This window comes from Catharus ustulatus, chromosome 3 (genome assembly GCF_009819885.2).
Source record: "Catharus ustulatus isolate bCatUst1 chromosome 3, bCatUst1.pri.v2, whole genome shotgun sequence".
Taxonomy (NCBI): domain Eukaryota; kingdom Metazoa; phylum Chordata; class Aves; order Passeriformes; family Turdidae; genus Catharus; species Catharus ustulatus.
The window spans coordinates 11,680,532-11,694,496 of record NC_046223.1 but is presented as its reverse complement, the minus strand read 5'-3'; the positions used below and the strand labels follow the sequence as shown (position 1 = coordinate 11,694,496).

The 13,965-nt window shown below is 38.8% G+C and overlaps 1 protein-coding gene across 3 annotated transcripts in view; it reads right to left on the bottom strand.

Annotated features, from left to right (window-relative positions):
- Window positions 1-13,965, bottom strand: part of LOC116993576 (WD repeat containing planar cell polarity effector) — a 157,939-nt gene that overhangs the window by 41,545 nt on the left and 102,429 nt on the right. For all 3 annotated transcript variants that reach the window (XM_033054358.1, XM_033054360.1, XM_033054359.2), the window contains exon 14: window positions 7,068-7,131. In XM_033054358.1, coding sequence (XP_032910249.1) covers window positions 7,068-7,131 — 64 coding nt within the window. The remainder of the gene's footprint in view (window positions 1-7,067; window positions 7,132-13,965) is intronic.

Genomic DNA, 13,965 nt, shown 5'->3' with positions numbered 1-13,965 from the left:
AAAGCAAAGCTATTGACTCAGTATCTAAAAGAAACAAATCTTTCTACTTTTAATATAACTTCTGTTGAATTAAAAGATTGTTGACAGGAGGTGGCTCTGTGTAAACCAGATCTGAAGTAGCAGAACTCTCCTGGCTGACAGCCTGTATTTGGAGCATTGTAAATGCAGATGTGGTGCTTAGAGACATGATCTAGTGGTGGACTTGTTAATAATGGACTTGTTAAGTGGACTCAATGACCTTAGAGGCCCTTTCCAAACTTAATGATTTTATGATTTGAAGATTTCCATCTTCTACAGACCAATTTTTGTTTGAATGTTGTCATACACTCACTGTTGAAGGTCATTACCCTCACTGCTCTGTGGGTGAAGCGACGATGCTCCTCCTTGTGCTGATATTGGAGGTGACAAGAGCAACAGTGGCTGCTCAATGGTTCTAACATCCACAGGGTTGGCATGATTCCTGAGCCACTCCTGAACAACAAGTAGCTTTCAAAAATGTTGTCTAGCATGAATATTTGCTGATACTCTGGATTCAGTCTTTTATCTAGAGTCAAAAATCAGAGGGCTGCAGCAGGGATATTATTATATAGAATTACAGAATGTCTTGGGTTGGAAGGGACCTTAGAGATCAGCTTGTTCCAACTCCTTGCTCTGGGCAGGGACAACCTGCCCTCCCAATAGACCAGGCTGCTCCAAGCCCCATTCATCCTGGCCTTAAGCAGTTCCAGGGATGGGGCAGCCACAGCTTCTCTGAGTGACTTCTGTTCCAGGGCTTTATCACCCTCACAGGAAAGAATTTCTCCCAAATATCCAACCTAAACCTGTCCTCTGCCAGTTTAAAGCCATTCCCCCTTGTCCCATCACTGCATGTCCTTATCAAAAGTCAAGGCTTTTTATTGCATATTAATATTTGAGGTGAAAACCACCTGCACTACATACAGAACTCTGTAGAAGAATATATTCCTGAAGACAGACTACACTCTCACTGACCTTGGTTTTGGTCCTTGAAAAGTTCATTCTTGACCATTAATCAAGAGACAATTACAGTAATTTCACGATTGTAAGCCACACCTGATTATAAGCCGCCTGTCTGGGTATCGACAACTGTCTTGGGTTACAATACAGGGTGTGATAAAAGGTATCTATTCTACCACCATCTGTTGAGGGTGGGGGTAGTGATCCTTCTCTCCGCGGGAGATATTCTGCTAATGGGCCATCCATTGAAACCAGGCGGGGCAGTGTTCTTTATCTTTTCACAACCCATCCTTCCTCCAGAGAGTAATTTTCTGCTAATGGCCCATTGAGTCCCACCGTGTGACAGATAAAATTACTTCATCCCATTAGAAGTTGCTCCAGCCAGGGGGAAGAGCCCAACATTTCTTACCAAGATAAAAACAGAGGTTTTGGAACTCTAAGGTAGCCCCTTTCTCCACTGACTCCAGAGGAAAACTGGATTTCTCCACATCACCACTGGACCTTTAGAGGGAAACTGCACCTTCTGCAGGAGCACTGCTTTCAACTGAATCACATCTGTCACTGCAAGAGGACTGCAACCACCATTTAATGGGACTGCTACCAACACCCTGCCTGACAGGGTGTCAGGTTGTACTCTGACTTTGTCAGGGTTTGGAGTTTATTTCTTTGTAGTACTGTATTTTAATTTTAATTTCCCTAGAAAAGAACTGTTATTCCTAATTCCCATATCTTTGCCTGAAAGCCCCTTGATTTCAAAATTATAGTAATTTGGAGGGAGGGGGTTTACATTCTCCATTTCAAAGAGAAGTTCCTGCCTTTCTCAGCAGACACCTGTCCTCCAAACTAAAACAGCAACTTTTCGTTCTTTGTCCATATATAAGCCGCACCTGATTATAAGCCGCACTTTGGGTTCAGACCAAAATTTTAGTCAACATGGTGCAGCTTATAATCGTGAAATTACTGTTCTCATCTGGCATCACAGACACATGCTGCTCTGTGCATGAACTGTGACATAGAAAGTGAAGGAAATCCAAGAACAGCAGAAGTTTTTTCCCCCAGTACTTTGTTGAAGATGTCATTTGATGTGGCAACTGTCTAAGGCCTAGGAAAATTTCCAGCCGTGATTTTCTCAGGCTGTGACAAGTACACAGCTTTATTTTTTCTTGGGAACTAAAGCCTTCCCAGGCTGTTTTCGATACACAGCCTTTGGGTTGCAGAACCAAGCTCAAGTTGTAGATGATAGAGTAGGAAAAAACACAGATTAGGCACCTGTTGCTTGTCTTACGTGTGTATGGTGAATACATGACAAAAGGTTTTCCTTTCTGTCCAGTAACTTTCTGTTCTGCCTGAGCTTTGCAAAGCATACTATAAAATATCTGTGTTTCATTCAATAAACGGCTCTCTTCTCTGAAGAAGTCCTGCATTGCTGTCACTGCTCTCCCTCGCATGATAGCAACAATTTGATATCTGAAGATTTGAGCAATTCCTTTGTTCTGCAAGCCATGTGCTTGCAGGAATTTAAAGGGAAAAGGAGTGTTCACTGGAAATATTGACCTCTGCATGCCATGAAAGCAACTATATTCTCCCTAATGTGGAAGATTTCAGGTGAAACCATCCTTCTTGATGTGAGTTTAGTGTCACCTGTATCAGCGTGACAGAAACTCTTACAGGAAAAGTGACTTTACTCTAGAAAGACACATTTAGATGAAAATACTGAGAGTAAAAGTGTTAGGAGAAAGACATGCCGTTTTCAGGAACCCCTAATTTAATAACAACAACAACAACAACAAAAACAACAACAACTTCATAACAAAACTGAAAATCTTAGGGGAACTGAGATGATTATGTAGGAAAGTCTGGAGCTGACTTGCAGGATCTGCAGAGTCTGCAGGAAACAGCAGCGTCTTCTCATCACAAACACAGGTGTGACTTAAAAAATGTGCAAATGTCTTGGAGCAGAGTAATGGGTTATGAACTTGTGGCGAACTCTGTATTTCCTCTCTTTGTTGGTCTAACTTGGTTGTCAGGAGAAAAGGGCCTGAGCAGCAAGGTATGATTTCTGTGAAGATTAAACAGCAGATACTGTCACCTTATTTAGATAACAATAGAAAACCCAAGGGCTCTTGGACAAGTCTGAACTTACAGAGATTTGGATGTACAGACAGACTTATATAAAATACATTCATACAATGTTTAATGATTGTCTTTTTGTTGCTTAAACTATGAGTATAAACTTATTGTATGAGTTTATATTGCACCTCCATGCAATTTCAAATAGTAAGCTTGGGGATGGAGTGGAAACAACTGGAGAAAACAATGAAGTTTTTTCAGTGAAGAGCTTGTGCTCTCTGTGTATCAAAGTACTTGTTATTTCAGCTCTTAGTTTTGCTCGTTTTCTGGTTTGAGTAAAAAAATGTAAAGGCGTTACACACCCATCATTAACTAATAGGGGCCTTGTAAGAAATAAAGATTAGCAGTAGCTTGGTAAGTGGCTTTCTTTGTTGTTCCTCATGTTGCTGGTCACGAAGAACAATTAAAAAAGTAGCCTTTGCCTCATCTCTAAACTAGCTTTAGAAAGAAAAGATTGCAGATATTAAATCTCCAAATGAGACCATTTCAGACCAAATTTAGGTGTTTCTCATTCAAAAAAACCAGCCAAAGTGGATTTTTCTAAGAATTTATAGCTCACTGAGTAGAATTAAACTAGAAAACTAAAAAACAGAGAGTAGAAGCATCAGATTACAGGTGCTTTAAAGAATGACAGAAAAAACAGTTAAATTATCTGAATATTCATGATGGATTTTTTTCACACAATTACCTAAGGATTTATAAGTCCAAAGATCACATCTCTCTCAAACACAATGGTGACAATAAAAACAATTTCCAGCTGCTTATCAGGAGCTTGCTGAAAGGGCTCTATTTTATCATTTAACAGTTTGCTTACTTTTTGGACTACTTCCCTTCCCCCCTTTGTGACTCACAGAGCTGGCCGTTGGTGAGCAGAAGTCATTTGAAACACGATGTGCATTTGTCTATAGGATATTTCTGGGCAACACTCCAACATTTCTTCGAAGCATGCACTTTCCTCATCAGTGTATCACCCAAGATCTGACAGTTTTATTAAAGTGTCTTTTCTTGCATTTTTTGCTACCTTTGGTACATGGGATGGCCTTTTGAATTTTCAGCAGCTGAGAGCTGGAACGCACTATAAAAGCATTTCAAGTTAACAACCTTTCCACTGCTTGATCTTTTCTGTCACAGATTGGATCAGTCGCTGTCCAATAAATGGAGCTGTTGTTCTTGATATTATGTCCTTTTCAGTTTTACTTTTTCATTGAACTTTGTAGGAGATTATATTAATTGATGGACTTGGATGTGACGTGAGGGTTAAGCTCAGGGAGAGACACAGCAGTGTATGTGTCTTGCTATGGCATCATCTAGTGACGCTATAGCTATAGTTTTAAGCCTTTTTTTTTCTTTTTTGTTTCTTTGAAAGAAATTAGCCCTCAGATACCATTCTCTCAAACTTCTTTTCAGTCTCAAAACAAATAATGGGAATGCTGGAGAGTCCTGTTTGGTGAAATGGATACTCGGAGTAAATTCTCTAAGACATAGGACATTTTCTTAGAAGTCTCAGGTGCTGCGTACTCAGTGTTTGCATCCTCCTTAACCTCTGTTATATCTATTCCTCTCTATAATTCCATTTTTTATCCCTTCTCTGCTCCCCTTTAATACACAGATTTTTTTTCTTTCTCATTTTGCTTATGTCATCAGGTATCTTCATTTAGACTACTGTTTCTTCTTGAAATCCCATTAAATTATTTGGGAACAAGGTGATGTGACTCCTAGAGCTATCTGAGGTTTTAAGAATGGATAAAACTGCTTCAAATACATGTAGAGTCAAATTGTATATTAGTAATTTAATTGCATTTTGCCCTACATAAACAATATATGGGAATCATTCAGTATTACACAGAAGTGAGGGATGCACAGCCCTTGCTTAGCAGTAACACTGTTATTTTACTAATACATAGAAGGACTGTAAGGTTTCAGGGAACAGGTTATCATCTCATTTTCACACACTATTAAGCACAATGAAGCCAAATTCCCTACAAATTACCATGGCAAAAATAAATACTCCTAATGACCTATGCATGCTTAAGCTTCTTGAGTCCTGTACTTAGTGGACTTGCAGAAGTACCACCATTGTAAAGTTTGTTCATTAGTGACTGACTTAGATGATGAATTAGCAAAAGGACATTTCCCCAGAGGAGGCAGGGATGTGTGCTGCTTGTAGCATAATTTAAGGGAGACTATGAGGAATTTCAAAGGTAATGCAAGCAGAACGAGGACATTAAAGAACTGGTTTTGATCTCACAAAGACATAAGCCAGGAGGAGCTCTTTGGAAATATACATTTATATTTAAGGGCACTGGTAGGATGGGAAATGAAGAGTAGGTGTTGAGAGAGGAAAGGAAAGGCAAAGAGTAGGAAAGGATGGAGTTAATTGCTTTGCGAACACTGAAAATCCTCTTGAAGAAAGCTCGTGAGAGTAGAACATGTTATCTATCACCTGTGGAGCCAGGCACAGTCTCTCCCTCTTGCTAGCAGCTGTGTACCCATCTCAACACCCAACACTGGTGTTCCCACCCTGGCACAGAGTTGCTCCCTCAGTCCTGCCATCAACAGAGGGAAGGAAAAAGATCACATAGGAAGTGCTCTCAGTCATATGAGAGAGGACTTTGATGGTAAATGCTGGGACATTTATTCTGTCAGAATGGTTAAAATCAGGGAATATTTATTATTTGTACACTGGGAGAGCCCTTGGCAAAAACCTTTAATCTGCTCCAGACATACTACAGTCCGAATCTTACACGTGGCTGCAGCAGTGCTTAGCACGATTAGGTATAAAATTTGTATTGAAGAGGATACATTCAATAAAGAGAGAAAAGGAAGGAGATGATCTAAAAAGACAGAAAATCGAGGGGAGTAAACATAGAACATGTAATGAATTTCCTAAAAGTCTGACATTTCCATCACATTCTTTTGATGCATACTTAGGGAAGTTTATCGCAGTATTCACATCTTTCTAATTAGATGAAACAAGCCAGATGATTAGAGCCGTGAAAAAAACATCAAAAGGTTCACACAACTTTTTATATAATTAGAAGGGAATTTTCATAACCCCTAAAAGCAGGATTTAATTATGTAATTTAACATACAATTTAAATATCAAGATCAAACTAGCAGGGCAAGTGACTTAATGGGATAAATGATATTAACATCTAGTGTCAAAGCTTAATTTAAACAACAGAATGTCTTCATTATGCAAAAGAGTCAAGCAAACGAATCGTTCAAAGGGCCTTTTTTTCAACAAGCCCTTTCCTATTGTTTCTTTGAAAACAATGAAATCAGCTGTGGAGCAGCAACATGCTGAGAGACTAGGAGAGCACGACTGGCTTTGTCCATCTGACCTCACTGTGACATTGTGGTGCAAGATCTTATAAAACAAGAACCTCCTGCAGTGCTCACACAGAGGACCTTTTAAGAGCTGGTTAATTTTACTTTTGTAGCTAATTAAATGGGAGGGGGCAGAGAGTGCATGAAATGTTAAAACCTTTGTGTTGATGCTGCTCAGCTTTGTTGTTTTAAAAGTACCAGCAGAAGCATTCATAATTTGTCACTTTTCACAAAACCCCAAGAGACAAACTAGGAGCATTCAGGATCCCCAGGACCTGGACAGCTCTTGTGTCCAGGACTCAGCAATAGGACTTAAAGGAACAAATTAGAAATGTATAAGCTTATTAGAGTGAAAGATGACATTCACCCACATCAGGTCAGATGAAGAAAGGGAAAGTTTAAAAACATACACAATAATTGCTGGAAAATCAAGATTAGCCTGTAGGCCATGCTGGGGAAAACGTCAGTGACTTGACACTCAGTTCCTACTGATGAGTTTCATGATGGCAAAGGCAGAACAGTTCTGTTTTCAGTATGTGTCCAAGACTGCAAATGACTTGGAACTGTTTTAATGTGTGCAAAAGCTGACAAATAATATCCTCCAACAGCCTCTACCTCCAGAAACAACTCACCATGAACAGGTCCCGAGCACCAATGTCAACAGCAAGCAGAAACGCTTTTTCAAACCTCTGATACCTGAAAGAAAGAGGAAACACATTGTTTGTTGAGGTTAATTTAAGGGCTGAATCAAATTTTGCTCATGTACAAAGTCCTTCAATGCTCACCAAAAGTGATATCAAAGCTTTATTGGGGAAACTTGATAGGCTCATACTCAGATTGCAGAACTGTGAGGTAGGACAGTGACTACACTTAACCTTCTTCATTGTTTAAGACCTTCACCAAGTGGTTCAGTGTTGAGTCCCATCAGATCTGGTTGAATCAGAAGGGAGCTGAAGATCCTAACAAGTCCATCCTTTACAAAGATAGCAACCACAAGATAGATAAACAGTATCCCCAGCAATGCCAGCAGGAACCTCAAAATCCTCTACAGAAAACACTAATCCCAAATTTCACATTACTTCAGAGGTCCCTGTAGAAGTTTGCACTGAGTTTTGTTCTTGCAGACTCCTTGATAGAGCTCTCTGAAGATGCTAATCCAGTTGAGTCACGAATCCTCAGGGACTAGAAGAGGTAGGGGGTCATACTGTTTTGTGTTGTAACCACCTTAGCCCAGTATAAGCACAGACTCTTGAGAGTTTTCTGAGATCCTACAGTGAAAAAGATTGCATCAATGAAGGGGGAAAAGAGCAAAACCACAAGGAAAAATTACCTCTAGATGCGCTCTAGAAGGCACCACCTGAGCATCACCCAGAGATGCAGCAGAGCAGGAAGGGACCATTTCTTTGGTGGGTTGAGACCCTGCTGAAGAACAGCTCCTTCCATTTGTGGTGACAGACCGACCCCTTCATCCTACCCAGACATCACACACCATCTCCTGGGAGTTACAGTAAATACCCACACAGGATGGAGGGACTGGGCAAGGGGGTATCCTCCTCTGTGCAATCCTTGGGAATTTCACAGAAGCAGGAGGACATGAACCAGAATCAGAAGCTTTCTGAGGATGTATACAACATTGTACTGGTAAACACTAATCCCAATGGAAAATTCTGCATTGGGCCAATGTTTCTCTTATACTACTATGTACTTATACATTATGTGACGTATTATGAGAATGTGATTCTATCTGTTCACATTTTCCCCTATTGCACATTCTTAACTTTTTAAAATTAGCTATGAAAATAGATTTGGTGATTATTTTTAGAAATGCAAATACCCCAATTTTATTTCAGTTGGGAGGCAGAAGATTGATTCCACATAGAACAATTTTTTATTTGTCCCATTGTGAAGTGGGTAAATTTTCCCCCTTTCCACCTGTTAACAGTTTCAACAATGGATCAGTTGTAGACACTTGAGGTTTGGAAAGAGATGACTTTGCCCCAGAGGGGGAAAAAAACCATTGTGGATTTCTCAGAGTTAGAAAGGTGTAGGCTGTGCTTGTCAAATGAATTTTGTCAGACAGCATCATATGGATGCCAGAATTTGTACAGAATTTGGTGGTGTCATAGGAAACAGTGGGCAGTGCTGCAGCTCCTCCTCAGGCCAGTGCGAACAAGAGGAAAGATGGGATCCTCTTTTGCCTGGGTGGGTAAAGGAATCCCATAGGATGCACCACACTGGGATTCCTGTTCCCAGGTAAAGCCTCAGCGGTTTCCTGGCTCCCTCCTGTTACAGCCTTATCGCTCTCCTCTCTTCTACCACACACTTGGAATGATGCAGCAGATTGCAAGATAGAACCAGAGAAGACTTTTCCTCAAGGAATAACATTCGTGACAAGAAGGCATAATATGTTAGCTTAAGTAGAAAAGGAAATGCTCTCTCCAGGTGAGGTTCCTAAGAGCTGGAGTGGGGAGCCCTTCCCTCCCTAAAGCTAATCTCCCTGCTGTGCCTTCCAAGTACTAATTTGCAGCCCTCCTCACAGAACCAGTTTAAGGGAGGGGAAGAGATAAATTAAAGTTAACCTCTTGATCACCAGGGAACAGGCAGTGCACCCCACGTTTTCATGCCTGTCTGTGTATCTGAAGCTTTTCAGCAAGATTCCTGTGATGGATTTTCCATCAAAATACACTATTTTGCAATTATGCTTTTGAAGCTATGCTTTAATTAAGAAAAATAGGTACATGTTAAAATATGCATATCTTGAACAGCTATAATGTTTATATTTTTTCCTGGTATATTTTTTTTTCCCATTATGGATTAAATACACTTTGTTAGTACTTAGAGGGGAAATTGGAACCTGAACAGAAACTAGTTATGTGACTGGCTAAAAAGAATGTCTGTATCACTATTTTGTATTTCCAAAGTTATCACTATATAGACTACTTGAATGACATTTGCTTTAGCCAAGGAAAAAATGCCTGCAACAAAACATATAAAATAACTTTCTCATTTGATTGACTTGCAGAACAGAATCATGGCCTTAAGCTGAAATTTCTTTGCAGTTTCAGAAATATTTCAATTATTTTTCCTTTAATCAACATACACACTTCAGTCTCATTATGGCCCCTATTCATAAAAGTGTGACATTAACTCATTATTTTCAGATCTGTACTAAGGAAAAAAAAGACTATCTAAGAAATGCTCTTCACAAACCAAGAGTGTTGCAAATAGCAATCACAGTTACTTCACAATTTATTATAAATTGAATTGCTTTAAAAGAAGGCAGATGTTTACAAAGAGTGAAAAGTTTGCTTTACTTGGGCCAACACTATTAAATCAGTCAGGATTATCCAGTATTTTTAAACCTAACTTTACTAGAAGATAATTATTATTCTGAAACCTTTTGTTATGAAAGCTTTATTGGTTTTAATGAACAAAAAACATTAGAGAGAGGTATATACAGCATGAGACTAACCTCAAGCTAATAATACCCATTTTATAAGCATGTTTTATCATAGGAAGATCTCTTACTGTTTTTAGCACACTCACTTAACAGTTTATCAGCTCCTCAAACAAACAAAATACCCCCCAAGCCAAACATTCCCTGTTTTGCTCCTCTGCTACAGTCACCAGATACAATATTTGCTCTCTAAAATGGAATCTCCAGGGATGTGATATTGAACAGTGTCTTCCCAACCCCATCCTCCACCTTAGCCCTTATTGCTTGGTTCACAATAAATCTAGCAATTAAGACTTATATGTATCTTGAAAAAGAGAGACAAAGAAATCCACCTGCAAATCATGAAGTTCTGCCACTTGTTTGGTCAAAGCGACAGGCAACAGAAACATGACCTTCAAGATCAGAACTCTGAAACTGCAATTAACTGTGTAGGACACATAGGAAAACATTTCCCTACAAGCCATTTAGTAGATACAACATTAACTTCAAATTCTCATATAACAAAAGAATACTGGCATTATATGCACTTCTTTATGTATTCTAAAAAAAGTATAAAAAAAAATTCGGTTACTGTGGGCAAGGAAATAAAGGGGAAACGTGAATAATATAGCAACAGGTCTGTAGGTCAAAAATGGTTGACAGAGAGGAATCCAGACTTGCCTTCCATGGTGAAGTGACAAATCTGTTGACTGCCTGTATTTTGGGAATATGACTTAACTGAAAAGATGTCAGGAAATAATTTTATTTTAAAATAAAAGATATAAGTAATAAAAAAATTATAATGTTAGCTGTAACTTCAGAAAGGCTATTCTGTTCAATGGGATAAATAATAAGAGAATCAAATGCCTGGGATTTCCTTCTGTTGGATATTCAGAGATAAAGTAATTTGAAATACTGTTGGTCAAAAAAATTTGTATGGATTGCAGCCTGCAGAGAAGGGAAAAGAAGTCTCTTTGGTTTTTAGAAAATGTTCTACAAATATATAAAAAGGCAAAATTTTTCCACAACTGTATTCCACAACTTCTAAATTGAATGTGGTCACTTAGAGATATATTTTTTGGACTGAAAATGGTCAACTTGAAAACACTTGTAATATTTAGCCATAATATTGCAGTGTCTTGTAAGACGTCCATGAACCAGAAAATAAAATAAAATAAAAATCATGTGGAGGGAGGAGGAAGGGAAGGGAGAGGGAGCTCATGCAGGCAAGCAATATAGTGCAGAAAAGATGGAAACATTTCTTTAGGGACTAGTTACAACCAACAAGCCTTCTTAGACATGCTCATCGACCATGTAAGCATATTCCTTGTGCTGGGCTGATAAAGGAAGGCTGCAGCAGTTTTTTTCCTTGTCTTCTATAAGAGCACACAACATTTAGAAAATAATCTGCAGGGGAAGAGCTGTGGTACAAATAATATTTATACGGCAATCCTTTTTAATGGAAGAAATTTCAGAGTCCTCCTCATCTCACAGTCCAATCAAGAATGATATGCATTCAAAAAGTGGATATTAAATATGCACTGAGCAAACAGAACAGGAGAAAATGAATATTGAAATAATTTACATGCAATCAAACTACACTGAAATTAAGTTTTAATTGTTCAGTATTCCATGATGCATATGCAGATTTTAAAGTATTCAGAATATCAATCAAGTGTTTACTTACATCAAGCAATTGTATTTAAGCATACAAAACAGACGATGAAAATATGTTCAATCAGTTACAGCTCCCAACATTTATTGCTGGGTTTACATGATCACTTTTAATTCAGTTATTTCATTTAATATTTCAATTTAATAGCTCATTCTTTCATTCAATTTCTAGGCATCTTGCCCATTTCTTAAACACAATAATAACAATTATTCATAAAAGGAGCTGTTTCCTCATAAATTCTCATATCAGCAGTTTTTGGAACAGAAATGGTTTTCATGCTTTCCACCCCCCCCTCAAAATATGTTGTTATTATCTGAAATAATTTCCTTTTAAATTAGACAATATTCAAATAAAGAATAATGTCTGCAAAATGATTCTGAACCCCATTCTGTTGGAATTCTCATCCAGAATAATTAGAGATTTTCAGGTTAAAGAACCTAAAAAGTGTGCGGCTAGGTTGCTTAGCAGTTGATTTAAATGGGGACAGACTAGTTTTTCACCAACTGTTGAACACCACACCACTGATTTAGGCATGTAGCTTATGTCAGCTTCAGAGCCCAATTACAAAACCAGGGCTAAAAGGACTTACGTATTTCGCAGGAAAGATTCTCATTACATGTGTAATGTTCCTTAAAATGAGGATCCTGAAATTCTATTGACCTCCAATGAGATACATCAACATAAAATTTCAGTAAATTCTGAAGACTTAGATTGCTGAGTAATCCATCGTATATAAAGTATAGTATTAGTCAAACATTTATATCCTGCATTTTACACTGAATGCTGAAAAAGTGGTACTTCAGTGTTCCTGGAGAGGAATAAATACATCAAGATCTCACATTTCATTAAAAAAACCCCAGATAATCAACTCCCTCAAAAAAAAAAAAAAACCACCTCCCTTTAAGCAAAAGTCAACCAAAATCTGAAATCATTTTACCCTAATGAGTTCATAGGATGTCCTATTTTAAATAAGGTGGTTACCTTACTTAATTTCTACCTAAATAAGGTAGAATGCAGCCCAAAGACCAGGAACTCTCCAAAGAACCTATTTTGTGCTTCCTCCTACACAGGCTCAGCACAGCAACTCTTCCTGTTCCCAAGATACCCTGCTAAAACATGTGCGAGACAACACTGTCCTTCTCCCAGCAGGGCATCCACAGCCCCCTCCCAACACAGGTTGGGACAAGAGGGCACGTGTGCCATGTTTGGTATTCAGCAGCGTGTGTCTTGATAGGCAGAACTTCTATCTGCTAAACTTTCACTGCAGCTTTTTAGGACACAGATAACCTCCTGCATTCTATTTAACCCCAACTGGTTGCTGATTTTCACAGAAGTTGCAGGCATTTGCTTATTTCTGAGACTTCTACCCTCTGTTATATTGGCTGAGATTCCCCAGTTATTCTGAAAGTTAGCAGAGAAGTGGCAGAAGGATCAATGGATGCATTGGAAAGCTCCACCCTCTGAGATGACAGCAATGTTATTTTGCCAAGCTCCTGCTATTATGCCACTATGTTTTTAGATTATGAGTTCCTTTGAACAGGACACACAGACATCTGAGGAGGGTTCACAGCCTTGTTACCTTCTAAGACACCGACGAAGGGAAAGTGCTGCAGAGCACACCAAAGGCTAATGGAGAAACAGCCACTGGGTCTATGTGTGTGTGAGTCAAGGGGATAATCTAAACCGTATCCTAAATTGTATTTCAGATCCAGGAGCTCTAAAGGTTGTCCAGGTATAATCTATACATCCCTTCAGGCCCAGATTTAGCAAAGCATTAATGTATGGGTTTACAACCTATAATTTTCCATGAGCCCTAAATATGGGCATGTTAAGTGAAGAGCTGGATTTGTGGCCTGAGTGACTTGTTCAAAAAGAAATCCCTTATGGAACCTTTCAAAGGTCATACACAAATAGGTCTCAGGTAAAGTCAGTGAATAACCATGAGAAAATACAGTATACAAGTACAAAAATACAAGTATCTCAAGGCACCTAAAATTCCTGTCACTTGAAAGATATTGTCAAGCTACATATCTCTGACCTAAAGGAAGTCCACCCATAACTTCATAGAGTGTTGGGTGTAGAACTGAATGCCCTTCACATCAAAGGGTACCCGCTGGTTTGAAGCAAGAAAGTGAACAAGCAAAACAAATTAAAAAAATAGGAAGAAAGAGAAAGCTAATAAGGGGAACCAGACAGTATGACTCTCTGGCCAGAGAAAGCCCTTGAGGGTTCTAACTGGCTGTGAATCTTGTGGTCGTTCCCAAACCATCCATAAAAAGAGTTAATAATCTTACCATGTGATTCCTATCTTCTAGGGTGATATTCTGCTCTAGAAAACCAATATGCATTCTTGTGCGAAATTGCACAGGTGACTCTGCCTTACACACTTTTTTTCAGGACAGAATTTTTGAATGAAGTA